The sequence below is a fragment of the Oncorhynchus kisutch genome, linkage group LG28 (genome assembly GCF_002021735.2).
Source record: "Oncorhynchus kisutch isolate 150728-3 linkage group LG28, Okis_V2, whole genome shotgun sequence".
Lineage (NCBI taxonomy): Eukaryota > Metazoa > Chordata > Actinopteri > Salmoniformes > Salmonidae > Oncorhynchus > Oncorhynchus kisutch.
In genome coordinates, this window is record NC_034201.2 from 14,601,687 (window position 1) to 14,624,550 (window position 22,864).

The following is a 22,864-nucleotide window of genomic DNA, read 5'->3' on the forward strand; positions in this document are numbered from 1 at the left end:
TACAGTATGTTGCTAGTTGACGGTTACCGCAAATGCAGTGAACCCTTTGTTAGCCGCATTACTTTGTGCTGGCCCGTGGCCGTTACCTTATCCTCTCAGGGTCCCATGATCGCAAATACAGAGGATTATAGCAGAGACAGCATTTCTGCTTTGTGGAGGTTTGAATGTTAAGGCATCTGCATGCTTCCCATCCGAAACAGTTCAGAACAGTTTTTGTTAGTTTTGGTCTCCGGTGATTGGTCAATAGTAGGGATTCTTTAATGACGTGTTTGTTGTCATTCAATAAGAGATTAATCGTTTCCATGAAGAAAAGAAAATCACTTCAGAAATACTGCACCAAACATCTTAGTTAGGAGTAAAATTGCACGACTAAGATCTCCTTGACAAAAACGTAAAAATGAATGACAGATTTCTTGAGTTATTTTAGACTTTTGAGGAAGTGTATACTGGCTACGGAGTCTCAAGATGGACAAACGGTACTATTGACGCTTTGTTTTTGTTGCTCAAGCAAAGGTCTTTTAAAGGAGTATGCGAGCACACTCGTTGGGTTCTCGGCTAGGTGCCAACCGAACCGAAGCATGCGAAAGTCTTTAGTTTGAGAAAGTTAGCTAACAGAGCTGCATTATGTAGCCTACACACGTTGAAGAATGCATTTCCTTTGGCTCAGAAACACATTGTAGACAATATGAAAACTAAAGCCAGACATTTGATCAGTCTCTGGAGAAGCCTGAGGATAAGGGCAAATCAAACGAGTTTGAGAAGCCAAACAGAGGACCCACTGTCTGAGAAACAAAGACAACACCAAGCTAACCGCAGGGCCAGGCAAACTGTGCTGACTCCAGACTGTGCACTCTGCTTGGTCTTTATGTACAGTATGGTAATAGTATGCCAGTTCTGCTTCAGTATATTTTTTCTTACCTTTATTTAACTAGGCAAATCAGTTACGAACAAATTCTTGTTTTCAATGACAGCCTAGGAACAGTAGGTTAGCTGCCTGTTCAGGGGCAGAAAGACAGATTTGTACCTTGTAAGCTCGGGGGTTTGAACTTGCAACCTTCCGGTTACTAGTCCAACACTCTAACCACTAGGCTACCCTGCCGCACCATATGGGGAATAATAAGGCATCATCATCACTCCTAAACTGTTAGCGAGCACACGGCACCCTTTTTATTTCACAAATCATGAGTCTCATCATGCATGGCAAAGAGCTGTAATCCCACATAGAACCAGAGAACGAAGAATTGAGAGTGGGAGAGATCCTAATTACAGCATGTAGAGAAACAGGGTCGGTGCAGACAAGATACTAAAGGAGCCATGGTGGATTGACATAGTGGAACCAGGGCACATACTTTTGTCTAAGATACCATAGCAAACCATAACTAATGTTTCTCACAGACAGATAAAAGCAGGCAGACAGACAATGCTGACTGTTGATTAATTGTATGTGTGTTGAGTATTAGTCAGCCTCCTAACCACCAGGGCCTTAAGATGAGTCATGAAAGCTGTTTTCTTGTCAATTTAACCATGTTCAAACTGGTCTGGAAGAGTGTATATGCAAATCAAATGTAAATAAGGATTAGATTGTCCCTTTCCGTCTCCACCGTAACCGAATACGTCATTATCAAATTGAGCAACGTCACTCTGGTAACTAGGACAAGGTTGTTTAGACTTTAAGCGGAACAAAAATACATTCAACACAGATTTGTTTGACTTCTTACAGTACCAGATCAAATATTGCCTACATCAGCTCTTCTTTTATAATGAATTGTGTGGATTAAGCATGTCGGCAGACCTAAGGGTTCTTATCAAGAAGGAAAAAAGGAAATGAAACCACTCAAAGTATCACACACCAAAGGCAATCAGCGGGTCCAAATCCTCAAATAGAATTCAGCAGTGTCTGTTGCTTTGAGTTAGAGAGAAGATATCAAAATGAATGTGAAAGATAAGGCGTGGAGCATCTCGATAAGGCATGCATGCCATCTGACCATCACAGTGCTGTGTGTTTATCTATACTCTCCCTCGCTGGGCGCAGATTAAGCTCAGTCAGGAGCCCTGCAGCCCTCTGTCATAGTGATTTCCTCTTGACATCTACCCTGGCAATGTGCTGTATGTTTGCTTTGTTTACAGTGTTTCAAATCAAAGGGAATTCATGTAAATTAATGCATGTGTTTACCGTATAACTGCTTGGGCTCTCGGTTGTTATCTGTGTGTTTGATGTTGTAAATACCCGCCCCTGCTTCCCTTAACCTGTTCCTTGCAACGAATTCACTCATGATTTATTTTGCACCGGCTTTAAGTGAAGTGAAATAACAAACAATCTACTCTATATTTGGGCGTTTTCACACAGTTTTGAGCTATAGTTCAAATCGGTTAGAATAGTTTGATTATTTGTATTTCTTTCACTTGGCCCGGTTGGTTTCACATTTCCAAATGTCAAACAAACAAAAATTCCTTAACAAAACCACGTGCCCATGCAAGTCATTCGTTTTTTGGACAAAAATGTTCATGTTAAATCCATCCATGATTATTATAAAGAATCACTTTTGTTTCCCAATCTTCATATTGCTTTGGTTTTCCAACAACATGCGGGAGGAAACAGCGCAATTGCCGCTCTAACTGCGAAGTGAATATGCTATATTCAGTAGCCTATATTCCCGGTATAGCCCCCGTCTGCATTGGATGTGCTCCTAAATGCATCAACTCTCACAATGCTTCAAAGATATAAAATTATGCTCGCACTTAACAAACTAATATGACTATGCAACTCTGGTTCTTTTTTCGTGTGTTTGGTCTGGACTGCGTTCTCACCTGCAAAGAACCACACCACCACTATATGAATTGAATCGGACCGAGACCACCCTTTTTGAACGAACCACGATGCTTTGTTTAGTGCGTAGACCAGTCCAAATGAACCGAACTAGGGGGATTAATGCACCAGAGTTCGGAAAAAACACTCCAAACCAATTTGGTGTGAATGCCCCCTTAGTCGCTGTTCAGCCAGACACAGAAAAAACCCACTTGTGTGAAGAGAAGAATGGCATTTTACAGTGTTATTACACACTTACGCAATTAATGTGATGTATGCCCAAACGTTGCATGTATGGTTATTAGAATATTTGAAATATTCTAATATTTCTCTTGTCATATTTTGTCTGTTTCAGATTTCAGTATGGGAAGGGCTTGGTGATCTACCCAGAGATAGGGGACAAGCTGGACATTATCTGCCCAAAGGCAGACATGGGGCGGCCATATGAGTTTTACAAACTGTACCTGGTGAAGAAGGACCAGGCAGACCAGTGCAGCACGGTCATGGACCCCAATGTGTTGGTCAACTGCAATAAACCTGAGAAGGACATCAAATTCACCATCAAGTTTCAGGAGTTCAGTCCAAACTACATGGGCCTGGAGTTCAAAAAGAACATCAACTACTTCATCACATGTGAGTATCTGGTATTTTACCTTACTGATGTATCTTATTTTACACCATCTATAAACATTTTATTGATGCTTACAAATTACAACATAATTGTTCATGGATTGTTCATAGTTTAAAGGGATAATTTGGGATTTTTGAACTACTTCCCCAGAGTCCGATGAACTTGTGGATACCATTTTTTATGACTGAGTGCAGTTTGAACTAAGTACTAGAGTTAGTGCAATGACTGGATGTCTATGGGTATCCATGTTAGCAAAATACCCATACACTTCCAGTCATTGCGCTAACGCTAGCTAGCATTGGCTCACGAAACTATCTCTAACTTCCTTCAAAGCAAATACATAAAACTCTGACACTGGGGAAGAAGATAAGGGCCATCCTTGCCAAAATCCCGAAGTATCCCTTTAATACAGTCCTGACATGGAATACAAAGGATTCACAAGGCACTTAAATGCAATGAGGCTTTTCCTAAATCTACAATTTAGAAATGGGTATTGCAATGCTGCGATAAAATCAAACAATTGTAATTTCCATGGGCTTAACGTTCCATAGTATGCAACATATAGAAGAGGTACTGTACTTACTTGTGCCTTTGACTTGGAATTAAAGCTTATATAAAATATTTGCTGTGGAGCATGTAACTTTCTGAAAGAGACCTGTCTAGTACCACTGAATTGATTATCCTGCTGAGCCTGAAATCATTACAGCTCACATTAACCTCCCATGGCCCCCCATAAACATTTTCTTAAGGTCGTCGGAATATAATGTGTGTTGAATAAAAGCCTTATCAAGTAGTCCTTGGTCAGGAATGCCTCAACAGCCTTGATATCTTTTTGACCCATTGTGTTTAAGTGCAGCCACTACTAGCCTAGCTCTGCCTGCTCAGCGCGACTCTAAACGCAGTGGCGTTTCTGAATTTTCTGAGGCAAAATCGTTTCTGTCAGATCCGGTCAGTTGCAATAACATTAAAACTCAGTGGCAGAGGGGTCAGCTCCAGTCAAGCAGGCCTGATTTGTTCTGTTACACATCGCTGAGCCGGGCCCATTGGCTCTGACATCCTAACACCAGCACATAATCGACTTCAACTGACTCCACAGGCCCACGGCTGCTTTTCTTTAACCCTCTAATCCACATGGTATGTCTTTAGACAATCACTGGTGGCTGGCTGGGGAAGGTACTCTGCTATTGTCCTATCCTCTCAGAGATCTAGCATTAGAACATCAATGACACCATAATGTCCAGTCTCACTAATGTCTATCCAACCCAACGTGAATGACCCATGAAAAAAAAAGGCTTGCAGTTTTGATGCTTCCCTGTGAGGAAAGCAAACATATTGCATATTTGCCACAAACCGATTACATTTTCGACTATCCTTGAAAGTAGTCAGTATATTTTTCTCATGTTCTTTAGTCTTGTTCCAAAAGAACGATTTATGTGGTTTCACGAGTAAATGGGCCACATTTATCAAAACGTGTGCACACTGAATGTGTAAGAGGTGTCCCAGCCACACATGTACAGTATGTTGGATCAGGTATCCAGTATCCTTTTGACATCCATTTGATAAACAGTGCCTCTTTTTTTTATTTAAACACCCTTGATATAGGGGAAATGAGCTCAAGTGCTTGTTTAATTAGGGAACTCCGTAGCTTTCTGAGTAGTGATGGATTAGTGATGAAGACGAGAGGCAGGGGCAGAGTGCACTCTACACTGCTGATTCAATTGTTTCCTCGTAAATCAAAGTGTGGTTTAATACAACGCAGGACGTCTATTGCCAAGAGTGCTGCTGTCAGTGTGAGTCTCTCTGAGATCTTACTGACTTTGTGTCTATGATGATCTGATCAATAGTGGTCAACTTCTATATTTCGATACATTAAGAACACCTTCCTTTAGTTGCTCACCCCCTTGGGTGGTGGACCCTTCTTGATATACAAGGGAAACTGTTGAGCGTGAAAATCCCAGCAGCGTTGCAGTTCTTGACACAAACCTCCTACTTCCATACCACATTCAAATGCACTTAAATATTTTGTTTTACCCACTCACCATCTGAATGGCACACATACACAATCCAAGTCTCAATTGACTCAAGCCTTAACAATCCTTCTTTAACCAGTCTCCTCCCCTTAATCTACACTGATTGAAGTGGATTTTACAAGTGATATCATTAAGGAATCATAGCTTTCACCTGGATTCACCTGGTCAGTCTATATCATGGAAAGAGCAGGTGTCCTTAATGTTTTGTACACTCAGTGTATGTCAGACACAGACAATAAATAAAATATATATGTTCGTAAGCCATTGACAATATCATCTGTTATACAATATGTCCATATTAGAACATATGTAATTAGTTTACATGTTGGTGTATTGAAACCTCATTTTCAGAAAATTGGCAGAGATCCTAGGGGTTACATTTAGAGTGTACTAAGGGCGTATAAAAGTTGTTTTATGGGTCCAAGTAGTTTTTATGACATTAGGGAAAATAAAGTGCCTCGAAGAGTTTCCCTGTTGAGGTCAGATCTTTGTTTCCTTTGATTCAAAACAACTGACCATGAACATTCCTCAGACAGTACAGATTAATCATACACTTTTTTCAATTGGTATGCCAAATTGTCTCAATCTAACTCTGTGATAACAATTTTTCTATTAGGTATCACTCGATTGATAAGATTCAACTTCCCTGGCACTTTAATATTGTCTCGAGGCAATGGGACACAGCTGGTCCAGCTTTGTGTGCACTTGTGTAACTCTCTCTCTCAGAATAACTGTGGCTTTATGACAAACTGTGCTTGTTTTACTGATCTGTGGCAAAGTAGCCTCATCAAGGCTTCATCAAAGAGTTGTATACTGCTCTGTAAACATCATCTGACCAGAGATAATGCCTCTAATTAGCTCCAGTGATTGGTGGATAATACAGTACACAGAGAAGGCTAGCATTAACTTTGAACTCCCTCTCTCTTCTAAGAATAAAAATATATGCTCTGGCATACAGGGCCGGCATTATGGGCGGGCCTTAGGGGGCTTGGCCCACCCTACCTTACCTCCTATCCCATCCAAGTAAAATATAGAAATATTTATAATTTATTTGACAGAGACGCATGCCGACAGACAGACGCATCAATCTCAGATAAAGCATCCGAGCGAGCGAAACAGTGCCCCTCTGTCTCTGTATGTGTAGCCCATGTATCTGATGCCATACTCTTTTTGACCAGACAGAATCAGATACATGGGCTACATATAGTAAGACAGAGTGGCGCTGTTTCACTCGCTCCGATGTTTTCTCCGGTGAGAGAGTTTAAGCAGAGAGGAAGAGACGAAGCGAAAGAGGCTCACTCTTGCCAAAATCTGTCCAGAATAACCTCTGTGCGTTTCTATGGGCTTAATATGCAGACGTGAGCTTGTCAACTGCATTCTCGCCTTTGGGACAACGACTCCCATTGTTAGGGTGGAGACATGAGCATCTCTTCATTATATACAGTTCTCTGGTTTCAAGCAGTCTCTTGCGAATTGGAAAGGAAAGACCTAAGCTTGTCAACTGCACAGTGCACTGTTCAGATGCTGGCTTTACCTGAAATAAATGTATGTTTTGCCAGTATTATATCATTACTCCTAAATAAAAAAATTCTAAGCACTTCACCAGAGAGCATGACTTAGCCACAGAGGATCACTAGCTTCTTAAATCATTTGCTGTGGATTGTTTCAAATATCAAACGCATAGAGCTACAGTGCCTTCAGAAAGTATTCACACCCCTTGACTTTTTCTACATTTTGTTGTGTTAGACTGAATTTAAAATGAATTTAAGTGAGATTTTTCAGCCATTCCCAAACCTGCGACCAAAAACAAGCTACACACAGTATTGGCAGTACCAAAACAAGTAATCTAATATATTTAACATTCTATTGGTTGCAAGAATTCTGTATAATAATTTACATTTGAAAACATTTTGTGTATCAGTACATCAGAAATCTCCTCCAAACTATTTTGCAACCTGTATGGTGCAGCTATACATTTTTTGGTCCTTAAATGAAACTGGTATACTTTTATTTATCACAATTTTAATGCAGGGCCGACAGACAAGTTCCTTACCTTCTCCCCTTTCCACTAGTCACCTTCATTTTTGCAGTAATGATGCAATCAGTTGGTTATAATTTTGGATAGAGCAGACATTTCTATATATATTTGTTAACTGCATGTGTGGAATACCAGTCCTATTTTTTATATAATCTTTTTTTTAATATATATATACATTTTTATCAATCAGTATATTTCCGTTTATATAACGGAAATATACATTTTTTCTAATATTTGTTCTGTCTTTTCTGGTGGATTAAATTGAAATTGCAGCCAGCTTTCTATGGCTTGTTTTAAAAATAGCAATATTTGGGCGATTTCATTTTGAAATAACCGAAAGTGAGAGGTTGTACTAATCTGCTAGAGAACCCGTTTGGATTTAAATCTAGTTTATGTATGACTGAAGCCTTTAGTGAGAGGTCCAATGCTTTAATATTTAATCATTTCTGCCTTCTGAATTCATATTAAAGTGATAATGCCAGAGAATTTGGTGTTTGAAGGATACGTCTAGGGCCGGCAAATCGTGCCAATATATCCTCCATTATCAGTCTTATACAACGGGTTACCTTTGATTGACATAATGATTGACATATTTTCATTTTAAAAAATGTATTCATACTATTTCATCCTTCCACAAGATATAGTTCCTACCCAAATAGGTACATACATTTCTTTTCTCACATAATTTAAAAAGCAAGTCATTAGGTGTAGGCAGGGCAATAAGTAAATAGGTAAACAGGAATATGACTAAAGAATTAATCAGGGTGATTTTTCCACAAATGGACTGGTGTTGTCCTTTCCAAGGTAGCAACATCTTGTCTAATTTGGCTAACTTTCTATAAAAAATGTATTGTAGTGAGAGAATTTCTTTCTTTCAGGATATGAAATACAGAGAATGTCCACTTCACCGTCTGACTATTTTATTGGTAAAATACACAGCAATGTAAAATTTGTATATCATTTCTTCATTGTCTTTTGTTTGGAGTGCTCCATGTGAACAATGAGCATGAATCTGGTGTATCTGTTCTGATAATGTCGAGGGAGAGCTGTGTGTGAGCATGCATAGAAGTACCTGACCTGCTGCGCGCAAATGTAGGAAAATGCCCATCTGGGGATGTCTGTTTTCTGTGTGTCTTAACTCACCACATCCACCACTTATAACCTGAGCTACTCAGTCATTTTTCTTCACCTCACACAGTAGCCTAAGTCAACGGAGTATGTTTTTTAACATCCGTTGCGAATTATAATAGTTCCTCACCGGCCTTGATAATCACCAAGCCTCAGTGTGAAAGAGCAAAACATCATGATCTGATGATCCCATATATCCAGTGGAAATGCCTTAAAATAAAGTACCTGATGTTTTTTCCCTTACTCAAAAATAGCTTTCTGTCCTGAGCTCACTGGCGCTGGAAACTGAGGGCCCGGAATAGGCTAGTTACAATGTTACAAGTTCGCTAGCTACAGCTTTGGGCCACACCCAGTTGATTGATTTGATGTTGCCCTTTACTAGTGATAGCTCAAATCAAGACAGATTAAAAGGGAGGCAGAGAAGAGAGATGAATGTGATTGAAAGTACATGACTGTATCAGGATATTTTCTGTTTTTAATTGTTGGCTTTAGACCTACAGTGCATTCGGAAAGTATTCAGACCCCTTCCCCTTTTCTACATTTTGTAAAGTTACAGCCTTATTCTAAAATGGATTAAATAAATAAAAAATCCTCATCAATCTACACACAATATCCCATAATGACAAGTGAAAACAGGTTTTTAGAAATGTTTGCAAATATAAGTCTTATTTATATAATTCTTCAGACCCTTTGCACAGTGGCCTCCATTCTTACTCTTTGGCCTGAATGCCAAGGTCACGTCTGGAGAAATTCTGGCACCATCCCTACGGTGAAGCATGGTGGTGGCAGAATCATGCTGTGGGGATGTTTTTCAGCGGCAAGGACTTGGAGACTAGTCAGGCTCTAGGGAGAGATGAACGGGGCAAAGTACAGAGAGTTCCTTGATGAAAACCTGCTCCAGAGCACTCAGGACCTCAGACTGGGGCAAATGTTCACCTTCCCACAGGACAACAACCCTAAGCACACAGCCAAGACAACACAGGAGTGGCTTCAGGATAAGTCTCTGAATGTCCTTGAGTGGCCCAGCCAGAACCCATCCAACTAGACAGAGCTTGAGAGGATCATTTTTTTTTACCTTTATTGATTTAGAACAAATTCTTATTTTCAGGGACAGCCTAGGAACAGTAGGTAGTTAACTTGCCTTGTTCAGAGGCAGAATGACAGATTGTTTTTACCTTGTCAGCACAGGGATTCGATCTTGCGACCTTTCGGGTACAAGTCCAACACTCTAACCACTAGGCTACCTGCTCTTCTATCTGCAGAGAAGAATGGGAGAAACTCCCCAAATACAGGTGTGTCAAGCTTGTAGCGTCATACCCAAGAAGACTCGAGGCTGTAATCGCTGCCAAAGGTGATTCAACAAAGTACTGAGTAAAGGGTCTGAATACTTATGTAAACGTGATATAAAAAAACTGTTTTTGCTTTGTCATTATGGGTTAGTGTGTAGATTGATCAGGGGGGGAAAGCAATGTAATTACTTTAGAATAAGGCTGTAACCTAACAACATTTGTAAAAAGTCAAGGGGTCTGAATACTTTCCGAATGTACTCTATGTATTTTACTTAGCCTATAGGCCAATGCATCATCAACTATCTCGGAGTTCCATGCGCTCATTTCTTTAGCCGCCAACGGGTCACAGTTTATCAGTGTCCATATGGCAGAAGCTGGTGCTCTCCTTTAGTTTCATTTTTACTTTTAGAATTTTATCATTTTAGTTCAGATTTTTATGATTAAACGCCTGACAATGATTTTGAAAAACAAAAAAACTTCATTCATGAAATGACAGTTCCACAAAAATGCACATATGGAACTCTTACCTGGCATTCAGAACAGTATAAATGTATGTAAGCTTGTAAGCTTCCCCAAACTTGAAACTCAGATGCCGCTTATGGTCTTTACTGTAACATCCTTTAAAAACATGTCCCGTGTAGAAAAATTAAAAAACGTGCCCGCGTATGGAAATCAAATGACCATCCAACTGATTCGTTGGCATAGTTCCCTCGTGTTTACACTGACATGGAGAGGATTATCTTTGTTGACTGTATGCACACTGGTATAGTTCGTCCACATGTTGTGTGTTGGGAGTCAGTTCTTGCGCTGGCTGCACTGCATAGTTCAGCCCCATAGTAAACAGAGTGACTGTGGTGGCCTGTGGTGGTCACCGACACCCTCCCCCTGTGGTGTGGGTCTTTTCCCATGTGCCCCTGTGCAGAGGGTCATCGAGTCTCAGCAGGAGGGGTGTCAGTAATAACCCACTGATGTCAACTCCAACCTGACCACCATTTGGCAGCAGGGCCACAGAACTGCAGGAGAAAGAAACAGACATACTGGAGTGATTATACTCCCAGAGAAGAAAACAATCCTCCAAACAAAAATCCATCTTAGCATGGAGTTCTTCCATGCTATTTATCTTGTTCTCTTTTCAGAAGACAACACATACCCTGCTATGAACGATGTGTATGTCTATGTACAGTAGGTTATTTGTTGGGAGAGGGATAATTTTTTTTGCCTGCACTAAACCAGTCTGGCTGTGTTGTCAGCTGCACACTGATTCCCTGTAACCCGCCATGCCTGATGGTGACGCATTTTGACAGCTGCCACTCCAATTGGGATGGGGGATTGGGGATTTTTGTCTGTGTGTGTGTGTGGGGGGGCTTGATCACATACAGTATGTAAGTCTGCATGCGTATGTGTTTTTTTTGTCCTTTTGTGTGTGTGTGTGTGTGTGTGTGTGTGTGTGTGTGTGTGTGTGTGTGTGTGTGTGTTGGGTGGGCTGTTGGCAGGAAATGGACATAATCCACTAAATGTCTCTGGAAACTGATCTGATTGGCACCACAGCCTGAATTTCCATCCAGTGTATTGCAGGGGCAGACGAGGACATTTGTGCAAGAAAAGCTGAGTAAGGAGATGCTACAAGATAATATAAACAATACCTTTTTTAACTGTACTGCCCTACAGAGGCAAAACACAGTAACTATGTAATTATTGTTACTGCAAAATCTGAATTCGAAGTCTTTTTCCATCTAGACATAGTCATTTCTGATATTCCATCATATGTTCTGATCAACTGGCTCATTCTTGTCAAAGTTTTTCCTTTGTAGGGCAGAGTAGTATACATACATTTTACATTACATTAGAGTAATTTAGCAGACGTTCTAATCCAGAGCAATTTGAAGTGCATTCATCTTAAAATTGTTAGGTGAAACAATCAAACATCAGTCATGGTAATAAGTACATTTATTCTCAAAGTAGCTATCAACAAAGTTAGTGCTGGTAAGAAAAGATAACCGTGAGTGTAAGTTCAATAAAGGCAAATATTTTTCATGAGAGGTATTGTGGAAGAAATACATGAAGATTTTCAAAGAATGATAGATTTGAACAAATGACATGAAATAATGAGTACCATTTCAAGCTAACAAACTGTTTTAATGTTTTTCAGCATTCAAATGTGACTAGTTATCCCATTATGTCTCCCAAGTCATTTGATCTGGCCCATGCTGTTACAGCAAAACACAACAAAGCCTTTGCAGGCAGCGTCTTTCAGGAGGTGTTGCTTCCATGGCTCTCCCACACCATGTGTAGTGCATTTGCTTCTCCCATAATCTCCCTCTGCTCGATTCAGCTCATAAAGCACTGCGTCTGCAGAATTCACTGTAGCTTTGAAAATCTTCAATCCTGGGCCCGATAACAATTAAACTCTTTCATCGTGTTCCGCTAGCACCGTCTCTCACTGACATAACTACTCTAAAATGTTACAGTGGGAACCTTGATTATAGGACTCGCAACATTGGAATGCATTGCACAAAAATTACACCGCAAGCGGAACATCACTGATGCATAGTCATTGGTTCAACACGCTGACTAGTCAAATCTTACTTGTGTATCCAGTTAACTGGTCTCTGTTACTGGTCAAGGTCGCTAACTTAGCTTGACTCAAAAGCCTTCCTCTAGTAATTCAAATGGATGTGAAACACAAACACAGCCAAACAGCTGCTCAGGCATTACTCCATCTTTATGACCGACCGCACCGATCTGTCCGATCGTATATTCCCCATGTTGCCTCTCTTCTATTGTCCTGATTCCTCTTGATTTTTCTCTGCTACCTTCCATGCCCGGGCGTTAACCCCCTCTGGAGGTCTCCTTCATATCAGGTTAATCAGGAACCAGGCAGAGAGCTGCAGGAGCCTTGTCACTGAGGAGGATGGAATCACAGTGTAATTGGGCCAGATATAGCAACGTTCCCCCCTGAGCACAGTGGATGCAGGAGGGGAATGGGGAGATTTGTCATGGAGGCTCCCTCGGACAGCTGACTCTCTAATCTTCAGCACAGCCCCAGGAACGATGTCATCTGCCGCGCTCCATCTTACCTTTTGACACACCACGACATCTCCATCGTCTACGAGACGGTTTAAGACCTTCCAATTAGTCTCTCATTGCACACGAGTCGAGATGCACCGAGAGAGAAACAACTGGGCCAGTATTCATATGCATACAGTGCGGACTGAAGGCCATGGAAGAATATGCAGAATATGTTTATTTTGTGAAACTTGTGGTTATGTGTCAGGTCACATACAGTGTAGTAACCGTGATTTGGCTCATAATGAATCTGGCGTCAAATGAATTGGCTTTGCTTTAAAAAAAAAAAAAAAAATTTAAAAAAGGACCTGGTATTGTCTCAGAGAAGATAATGTGCAAAACATGATCCTGGAAACTAGTGTCATCCTCTCTAGAGAAGTATTACAAATCTGTAACAGACTGAAAAACGAAGATCAGGAAATGTACAGTTGAAAGGTTCTCTTTTTATCACTAGTTCAACTGGTCCCTGGATACCCCTAATGGTTTGTTTCATCAGGAATAGATCCACATTTTCAATTGAGAAGGCATAATGAAAAATGTAAGGCCTATCAAGTGTATTGTGTTGCACATATCACAACAATGGCACTGGAGTGTAGAACCTTTGCTCATGGCTTCGTTATCTAGGGCAGCATTTCCACTGCACTACACAGCTGATTCAAATAATCAAAGCTTGATGATGAGTTTATTATTTAAATCAGCTGTGTAGTTTGGGAAATGCTAATCTAGGGCCTGGTTTATTCTAAAAAGAGCCTCTGATTATTTATTGATAGTCGTCGCTGGCCTAGACTGCACCTTGAGGGTGAGATCGGAGCCGGAGCTGACTTGAATGCATAAGGAAGTTGAATAGCCGGTCACTTTAGAATAAAGAACATATGATTCTGATTTTGAGGACATATCCCTGGCTTTGATGTACCGCAGTGCAGCCACAGCTTTTGGAGCCGGCCTGAGCAAACATTTTTCATATGCCACAGATGAAAAATTATAATTACCAGGTTCATTTTTAGTTTCGTAGTGGCTGCCATGTCAGAAGGGTCATGTTTCCCTGAGGTGGGGACCAAGGGGCTTTCCACAGTGGTGGCTAGTATAGTGTGAAGAACATCCTATTCAGAGGTTTATTCAAATGGTGTGAGGTGGTGACTAAACTCCTAAATCTCTGTGTGACCCACAGTGTCAAAGGCTTGATTTATCGACAGAAGCAGTGTGTGGTGAATAAACTGAAAATAGAAATCAGTCGTAGAGGAGTCTGTGACTTGAAACGCCTTAATTTAAAGGAGTCAGTTGTCTCATAAAAGATAGTGTGAAAAGTTTAAAACTGTGTTACATAGTAATGTATTTAATTATCCGTTATTTTACCAGGTAAGTTGACTGAGAACACATTCTCATTTGCAGCAACAACCTGGGGAATAGTTACAGGGGAGAGGAGGATATGAATGAGCCAATTGTAAACTGGGGATTATTAGGTGACTGTGATGGTTTGAGGGCAGATTGGGAATTTAGCCAGGACACCGGGGTTAATACCCCTACTCTTACAATAAGTGCCATGGGATCTTTAATGACCTCAGAGAGTCAGGACACCCATTTAACATCCCATCCGAAAGTCAACACCCTACACAGGGCAGTGTCCCCAATCACTGCCATGGGGAATTGGGACATATTTTTTAGACCAGAGGAAAGAGTGCCTCCTACTGGCCCTCCAACACCACTTCCAGCAACATCTGGTCTCTCATCCAAGAACTGACCAGGACCAACCCTGCTTAGCTTCAGAAGCAAGCCAGCAGTGGTATGCAGGGTGGTATGCTGCATAGTACAGTAATGTACTGTATATCTACTGTATCTGCATTTTCTTGTTTTTGTAGACTTGTTTACTGCCTTGATGTGAACGTAATGAGCGCTTAGGCTTCGAAGCATATTAATTGTTCGCTCTGCAGACAACACATTTAATCGCAGGCTTTGGAGTTCCAACAAAGCATATGCTTTAGATTTTTTATCTTATTTAACTAGGTTCTGTCGAGATCGTAGGCAAAGCTTTCCTTTTGTTTCTTGGTAAATATCCAGTCTTAGCTCGTTTTATTTTAAGTTTTTATTAACTTCTTACAAAGTGCCCAATCAGTAAACTACTTTCAATATGACTTACTAGTCTTTATATCAGTTTTCAGAGGATTAAATACTGTTTTAGATAAATACTTTTAATCTCTTCTCACCTTTCTCTTTTGTAGGGGTGGAGATGAGAATGAACTTGTGTAACTTTTTTATGAGATTCCTGTGGGGAGCTGTGGAGATGATTAAAGTTGACCTTTGCCTTCTCAGAGTGTAGCTGTTTTTTCAGTCATTGGTCAGCCTCTGCTTATTCAAACACTGAACCATCTGAGCCCCCACATGGATCAGATCCTCCACCTGTTGCCATAGCAATATCCCTAAGGTAGTCACCTTGACCTTTGGGGGCCATAGAGTGAGGCATGATGGGATGTAGTGATGTGTGTTATGTAGGGTAATGAGTACGCTCCCTGTGCGTACAGCAGAAACGAACACAAATTTTACACAAATTAATGCTTTCAGGGACTTTCTCACATCCCTGAGGAGAGATTGTAGTTAAGTTGATGCTCTTTCAGAAATCTCGCAGTGTCAGATCAAGCTTGCAGTTCCAACGAACTGTCCTACAATCCTGGATCATGATTTTTTTCCATTTAAATAAAATTGCTTGGACAGGTCTTAGAACACACTCCGTCATTGTAAATGGTAGGTTACACTGCACTATTTTGGAATAATCTAATTTTGAATAATAGTGGACTTTTTAATCAGATATTTGAAAATGACAGAAGTTGTTTTCACTTATACACTGAGTGTACAAAACATGTGTTGACGTAGACTGACCAGGTGAAGCGACAGTATGATCCTTTATTGATGTCACTTGTTAAATCCACTTCAATCAGTGTAGATGAAGGGGAGGAGACAGGTTAAAGAAGGATTTTTAGGCCTTGAGACAATTGAGACATGGATTGTGTATGTGTACCTTTCAGAGGGTGGAATGGGTAAGACAAAATATTTACGTGCCTTTTGAATGGGGTATAGTAGTAGATGCCAGGCGCCCCGGTTTGTGTCAAGAACTGCAACGCTGCTGGGTTTTTCACGCTCAAGTTTCCCATGTGTCAAGAATGGTCTACCACCCAAAGGACGTCCAGCCAACTTGACACAACTGTGTGAAGCATTGGAGTCAACATGGGCCAGAATCCCTGTGGAACGCTTTCGACACCTTGTAGAGACCATGCCACATGAATTGATGCTCTTCTGAGAGGGAAGGGTGGGGTGCAACTCAATATTAGGAAGTTGTTTTTAATATTTTGTGCACTCAGTGTACATCATTAAAATAAATGAGAGCAATCATAATCAGACCAGAGAACAGTGTTGCTGCCAATGGGATTTCAAGCTGGATGTGAAAGCCCTCTTTTGTAAACCATCCATCTCAGTCCTGGCCAAAGGATCGGTAGTTGTGGAAATGATTTCTTGTGGTAGGGTTTCATAAGTCACTGTTGACTTTAACCATGCCTCAATCGATGAAATCAGAAGGGCACTATGAAAAGGTCGGTGTTGGTACTGTCAGATCCATCATAGACAGGGAGTACAGTGAGGAAAACAGGGCACGCCCCAATCTACTGCCATTTGTCTTGGCTGAGACATCAAAGATCGGGAGGAAGGTTCGTTGGGAGGATGTTTTTCCTCCACAATATTGTTGCTCATAAACAAACTATTGTTGCTCTATAATAAATAAATGTGCTAATATGGATATTGCTAGTCGCTCTGAATTTTTTTATTTCCAACTCCTCTCCACGGGCCCTTCCAAATATTTCTGTTGTCTACCTTTCTCATTATGTCTGAGATAAAGCTGTAAGCAAACACAGTGGGCATTCTGCCTTTCATCCTATTAAGCTGTTTCTAGGAATTGTTTAAGATTAGAAAAATGTTGCTGAAATATGACAAACGACATGCTTCTAGGAGCCATTATTTGGTTTCTATGTCAATGATATGAGTAAAAAAAATTATGTTGATATCATATGAGTCCCTTTTGGAACAATAATTCAAAGTGTTTAATATCCCTGTAGAGTAGATGATAGCATGTCCTTGGACAATAGATTTGTGAGAAACAGTGCCCGTCAGAAGTTTGGAATCACCTACTCATTCAAGGGTTTTTCTTTATTTTTTACTATTTTCTACATTGTAGAATAATAGTGAAGAAATAAACTGAAATAGCACATATGGAATCATGTAATAACCAAAAAGGTGTTAAGCAATTTTCGATTTTTCAAAGTAGCCACATTCTCTCAACCAGCTTTTCCTTCACTCTGCGGTCCAACTCATCTCAAACCATCTCAATTGGCTTGAGGTCAGGTGATTGTGGAGGCCAGATCATCTGATGCACTCCATCACTCTCCGTCTTGGTCAAATAGCCCTTACACAGCCTGGAGGTGTGTTTTGGGTCATTGTCCTGTTGAAAAACAAATTATAGTCCCACTAAGCGCAAACCAGATGGGATGGCGTATCGCTGCAGAATGCTATGGTAGCCATGCTGGTTAAGTGCGCCTTGACTTCTAAATAAATCAACAACAGTGTCAACAGCAAAGTACCCCCACTCCGTCACACCTCCTCCTCCATGCTTCACAGTGGGAACCACAAATGCAGAGATCATCCATTCACATACTCTGCATCTCACAAAATATCCCCAAATCTCACATTTGGACTCATCAGACCAAAGGACAGATTTCCACCGGTCTAATGCCCATTGCTCGTGTTTCTTGGCCCAAGCAAGCCTCTTATTCGTAATGGTGACATTTAGTAGTGGTTTCTTTGCAGCAATTTGACCATGAATGCTTGATTCACGCAGTCTCCTCTGAAGAGTTGATGTTGAGATGTGTCTGTTACTTGAACTCTGAAGCAGTTATTTGGGCTGTAATCTGACTCTAAAGAAGTTATCCTCTGCAGCAGAGATAGCCCTCTGGGTCTTCCAGGAAAGGAAGAGTTATCTTCTGTATACCACCGCTACCATGTCACAACATAAGTGATTGGCTCAAACGCATTAAGAAGGAAAGAAATTCCACAAATGAGCTTTTAACCTTTTCACACGTACCAACACACGGGTGTGATCGTTCTACAGTGGTCCCTGTAGTGTACGATCAAACTATTGTGATTAGAACAGTTATATAGAACAGCCAGTTTCGAATGACGCAACAATCAGCATTTGAGCTGGCCACACATTTTTCAGAAACATTTTGCACAAACACAGTCCTTACAAAGTTATGACCAAAATGTGAGAAGTTTATTTTTGGATGCAATGTTCAGACATTCACAAAAGTATCTACAGCATAACACAATCATCCAAACTGGAAAAATGTAGGCTAACTGAGGAAAGATTGACGTAACACAAGCGGTCATGTTTGTATAACTCTCGCTGACAAACTACAATATCAATTAGCTAATAGAAATGACTGTTTATAATTAATCACATCACAGGTGAGCTCACCATTGATCAAAATAATTGAGTAAAACACTCTCTAGAAATTGAAAGTAATTAGAGATGGGTAGTTTCTGCGCGCTCCCTTTCTTTTTTTCCCCTCACAGAAACCAAATATAATAAGAGGAGACAATGTTTTTGGTCGGTTTATAGTTTGCATGTTCAAGGGAGGGTGTCGTCCACCATCGTTCACATCCCACCATTTATTTCCGGAAGTTTACTCAAAAAATTAGTGAACCCTTACTCACCTCATTTTGTTATAACATATTTGGTCCAACAGACGATTATGTGAAACCCAGAATGCATTGTTTGTCAACAAACATGGCTACCACAGCTGGAATTAGCTTAGATCATCATAATCAGTACAACCTTCAAAAAAGTATTTTACACACATAATATGTGCCCATTACAATCTATGCAAGAATCGGAAATGCATGCAAACAATTGGGAAGTGCCTGGGGAATTTTGTCTGGGTCAGAAATGTCCCAAAACATAATTGTCCGCAAAAGTGAAAATAACTATTTTTATGTCAATGAATGAGGAGACGGAATACACCTCAATTCAAACTGTTCTTAGAAAATAAAAACTTGTTAGAAAATCATTTGAAATTGAAGTTGAAACAGCCTATAAATAAAAACAAGCTAGGTGCCTTGGTTTGATGGCAGCGCGGATTAAATGAACTGTTGCGTAACAATCACATTCTGAGATGGAGAGAACGTTCTAACATGTGCATAAAAAAAATAACGCTGGGGCAACCGTTAGAGATATTTGGAACTCACACATGAAAGGGTTAACAAGGCACACCTGTTAATTGAAAGGCATTCCGGGTGACTACTTCATGAAGCTGGTTGAGAGAATGTCAAGAGTGTGCAAATCTATCATCAAGGCAAAGGGTGGCTACTTTGAAGAATCTCAAAAATATCAAATATATTTAGATTTGTTTAACACTTTTTTGGTTACTACATGATTCCATATATGTCATTTCATAGTTTTGATGTCTTAACTATTATTCTACAATGTAGAAAATGGTTAAAAATAAAAATAAATGAACTTGAATGAGTAGGTGTGTCCAAACCTTTGACTGGTACTGTTTTTATATTTTTTGCTACTGCTTGACTAAGGCTGTTGGTCGGCCAACATTTCTTATCGCCCAAACAATCGACCAGTCTACTAAATGGGATCAGCCCTAGCAGCTACTTTATCCTTTCAAATGCACTGTTTTATTAGAAATAGAAAACATGGGGAAAATGAGAAACAAATGTGAAACATATCTATCACGCCCACCCAACACGCACAACCAAGTACAGATGTACATACACACACCTCCAAACCATGTAATGTAGGTTATACACACCATGTAATAATTCCCTAAACCAGTTTGGGAGCAGCTCCATCTTGTCCAGTGTATAAGGGCCTGTTAAGGTTTGCAATATCTGCCTGTGTCCCACTGCTATCTCATTGCACCAATGCATAAATTATCCAGGCATCTACTGGATTTTAGGAGGCTGTTTAGTCCCAGTGCTGTCAATCCTGTACATAATGGATTGTGAGACTTTAGAGAGCAAGTTAAGATGCCATTTTCTCCTTTAAGCATCCATTAATTAACATAAATAAAATATAAGGAGATAGTCAGGACCAATCTGCTGGGAGGCTGTGAAATAGTATTGGTCGCGTACACATATTTAGCAAATGTTCTAGTGGGTGTAGCGAAATGCTTATGTTCCTAGCACCGATAGTGCAGTTATACCTGTCAAAACAATCCATGCGAAGCCAAAACATTTCAAGAAAATTATTAAGAAATATAGAAATATTTGAACGAGCAATTTCAGAGTTCAGAAAATAAATATAAACACTGAATGTACAAAACATTACGAACACCTTCCTAATATTGAGTTGCAACCCATTTTGCCCTCAGAACAGCCTCAATTCGCCTGGGCATGTTGTCTCCAATGCTTCCCACCGTTGTGTCAAGTTGGCTGTATGTTCTTTGGGTGGAGTCCGATTCTTGATACACACGGGAAACTGTTGAGTGTGAAAAACCCAGAAGTGTTGCAGTTGTTGACACTCAAACCAGTGCACCTGGCACGTACTACCATACCCCATTCAAAGGCATTTAAATATTTTGTCTTGCCCACTCACCCACTGAATTGCACACTTGCGCAATTAATGTCTGAAGGCTTAAAAATCCTTCTTTAACCAGTCTCCTCCCCTTAATCTACACTGATTTTGAAGTGGATTTAACAAGTGACGTCAATAAGGAATAATAGCTTTCACCTGGATTCACCTGGTCAGTCTGTCTTGGAAAGACACTCATTGTATGTACAGTTAAAGTCGGAAGTTTACGTACATCTTAGCCAAATACATTTAAACTCAGTTTTTCACAATTCCTGACAGTTAGGATCACCACTTTATTTTAAGAATGTGAAATGTCAGAATAATAGTAGAGAGAATGATTTATTTCAGCTTTTATTTCTTTCATCACATACCCAGTGGGTCAGAAGTTTACATACACTCAATTAGTATTTGGTAGCATTGCCTTTAAATAGTTTAACTTGGGTCAAACGTTTCAGTTAGCCTTCCACAAGCTTCCCACAAAGCTTCCCATAAATTGGGTGAATTTTGGCCTAATCCTCCTGACAGAGCTGGTGTAACTGAGTCAGGTTTGTAGGCCTCCTTTCTCGCACACGCTTTTTCAGTTATGCCCACAAATTTTCTATAGGATTGAGGTCAGGGCTTTGAGATGGCCATTCCAATACCTTGACTTTGTTGTCCTTAAGTAATTTTGCCACAACTTTGGAAGTATGCTTGGGGTCATTGTCCATTTGGAAGACCCATTTGTGACCAAGCTTTAACTTTCTGACTGATGTCTTGAGCTGTTGTTTTAATATATCCACATAATTTTCCTCCTCATGATGCTATCTATTTTGTGAAGTGCACCAGTCCTTCCTGCGGCAAGCACCCCCACAACATGATGCTGCCACCCCCGTGCTTCACGGTTGGGATGGTGTTCTTCGGCTTGCAAGCATCCCCCTTTTTCCTTAACGATGGTCATTATGACCAAACAGTTCTATTTTTGTTTCATCAGACCAGAGGACATTTCTCAAAAAAGTACCATCTTTGTCCCCATGTGCAGTTGCAAACCATAGTCTGGCTTTTTTATGGCGGTTTTGGAGCAGTGGCTTCTTCCTTGCTGAGCGGCCTTTCAGGTGTCGATATAGGACTTGTTTTACTTTGGATATAGATACTTTTGTACCTGCTTCCTCCAGCATTTTCACAAGGTCCTTTGCTGTTGTTCTGTGATTGATTTTCACTTTTTGCACCAAAGTACGTTCATCTCTAGGAGACAGAACGAGTCTCCTTCCTGAGTGGCATGGCGGCTGCATGGTCCCATGGTGTCTATACTTGCATACTATTGTTTGTACAGATGAACGTGGTACCTTCAGGCATTTGGAAATTGCTCCCAAGGATGAACCAGACTTGTGGAGGTCTAAAACAAAATTTCTGAGGTCTTGGCTGATTTCTTTTGATTTTCCCATGATGTCAAGCAAAGAGGCACTGATTTTGAAGGTAGGTCTTGAAATACATCCACAGGTACACCTCCAATTGACTCAAATTATATCAATTAGCCTATCAGAAGCTTCTAAAGCCATGACATCATTTTCTGTCATTTTCCAAGCTCAGTCAACTTAGTGTGTGAACAATTGTTGGGAAAATTACATAGATGTCCTAAACGACTTGCCAAAACTATAGTTTGTTAACAAGAAATTTGTGGAGTGGTTGAAAAACAAGTTTTAATGACTCCAACAGAAGTGTATGTAAACTTCCGATTTCAACTGTATATGATGGTGTGTATAGACATTTATGGACAGTGTATGAATAGAAAAGGTGTGAACAGCAGTAGTTATATAGGGTGAGCCTTGACTAGAATACATAATGTATACATAAATTGTGTAAAACAGTATGTAAACATTGTCAAAGTGACCAGTGTTCAATAACTATGTACAAAGGGCAGCAGTCTCTAAGGTGCAGGGTTGAGTACAGGGTGGTAGGTGGCTTGTGAGAGTGACTCAATTTCAGGGCAGGGTACTGGGCAGAGGCCAGCTAGTGGTGACTATTTAACAGTCTGATGGCCTGGAGATTGAAGCTGTTTTTCAGTCTCGCGGTCCCAGCTTTGATGCACCTGTATTGTCCCCCCTCCCCTGCCTGCTGTCTATAAAAATTAGTGGAGTATATTGATTCAATGAACCTCCTGCCGGGTGCAGGACCGCATTACTTTTTTGTGTTTCCCATCAAACAATTTGCCAGAGTTCAAATCGAATTACAAACACTCTGCAGCACAGTAGCTGGAGACAAGGAGGGAGGACTCAAACGTT

At 40.4% G+C, this 22,864-nt stretch overlaps 1 protein-coding gene across 2 annotated transcripts in view; it reads left to right on the top strand.

Annotated features, from left to right (window-relative positions):
• Positions 1-22,864, top strand: part of LOC109872455 (ephrin-B1-like) — an 81,066-nt gene that overhangs the window by 38,300 nt on the left and 19,902 nt on the right. For both annotated transcript variants that reach the window (XM_020463673.2, XM_020463672.2), the window contains exon 2: positions 3,162-3,439. In XM_020463673.2, the coding sequence (XP_020319262.1) occupies positions 3,238-3,439 (202 nt within the window). In that variant the 5' untranslated portion in view covers positions 3,162-3,237. The remainder of the gene's footprint in view (positions 1-3,161; positions 3,440-22,864) is intronic.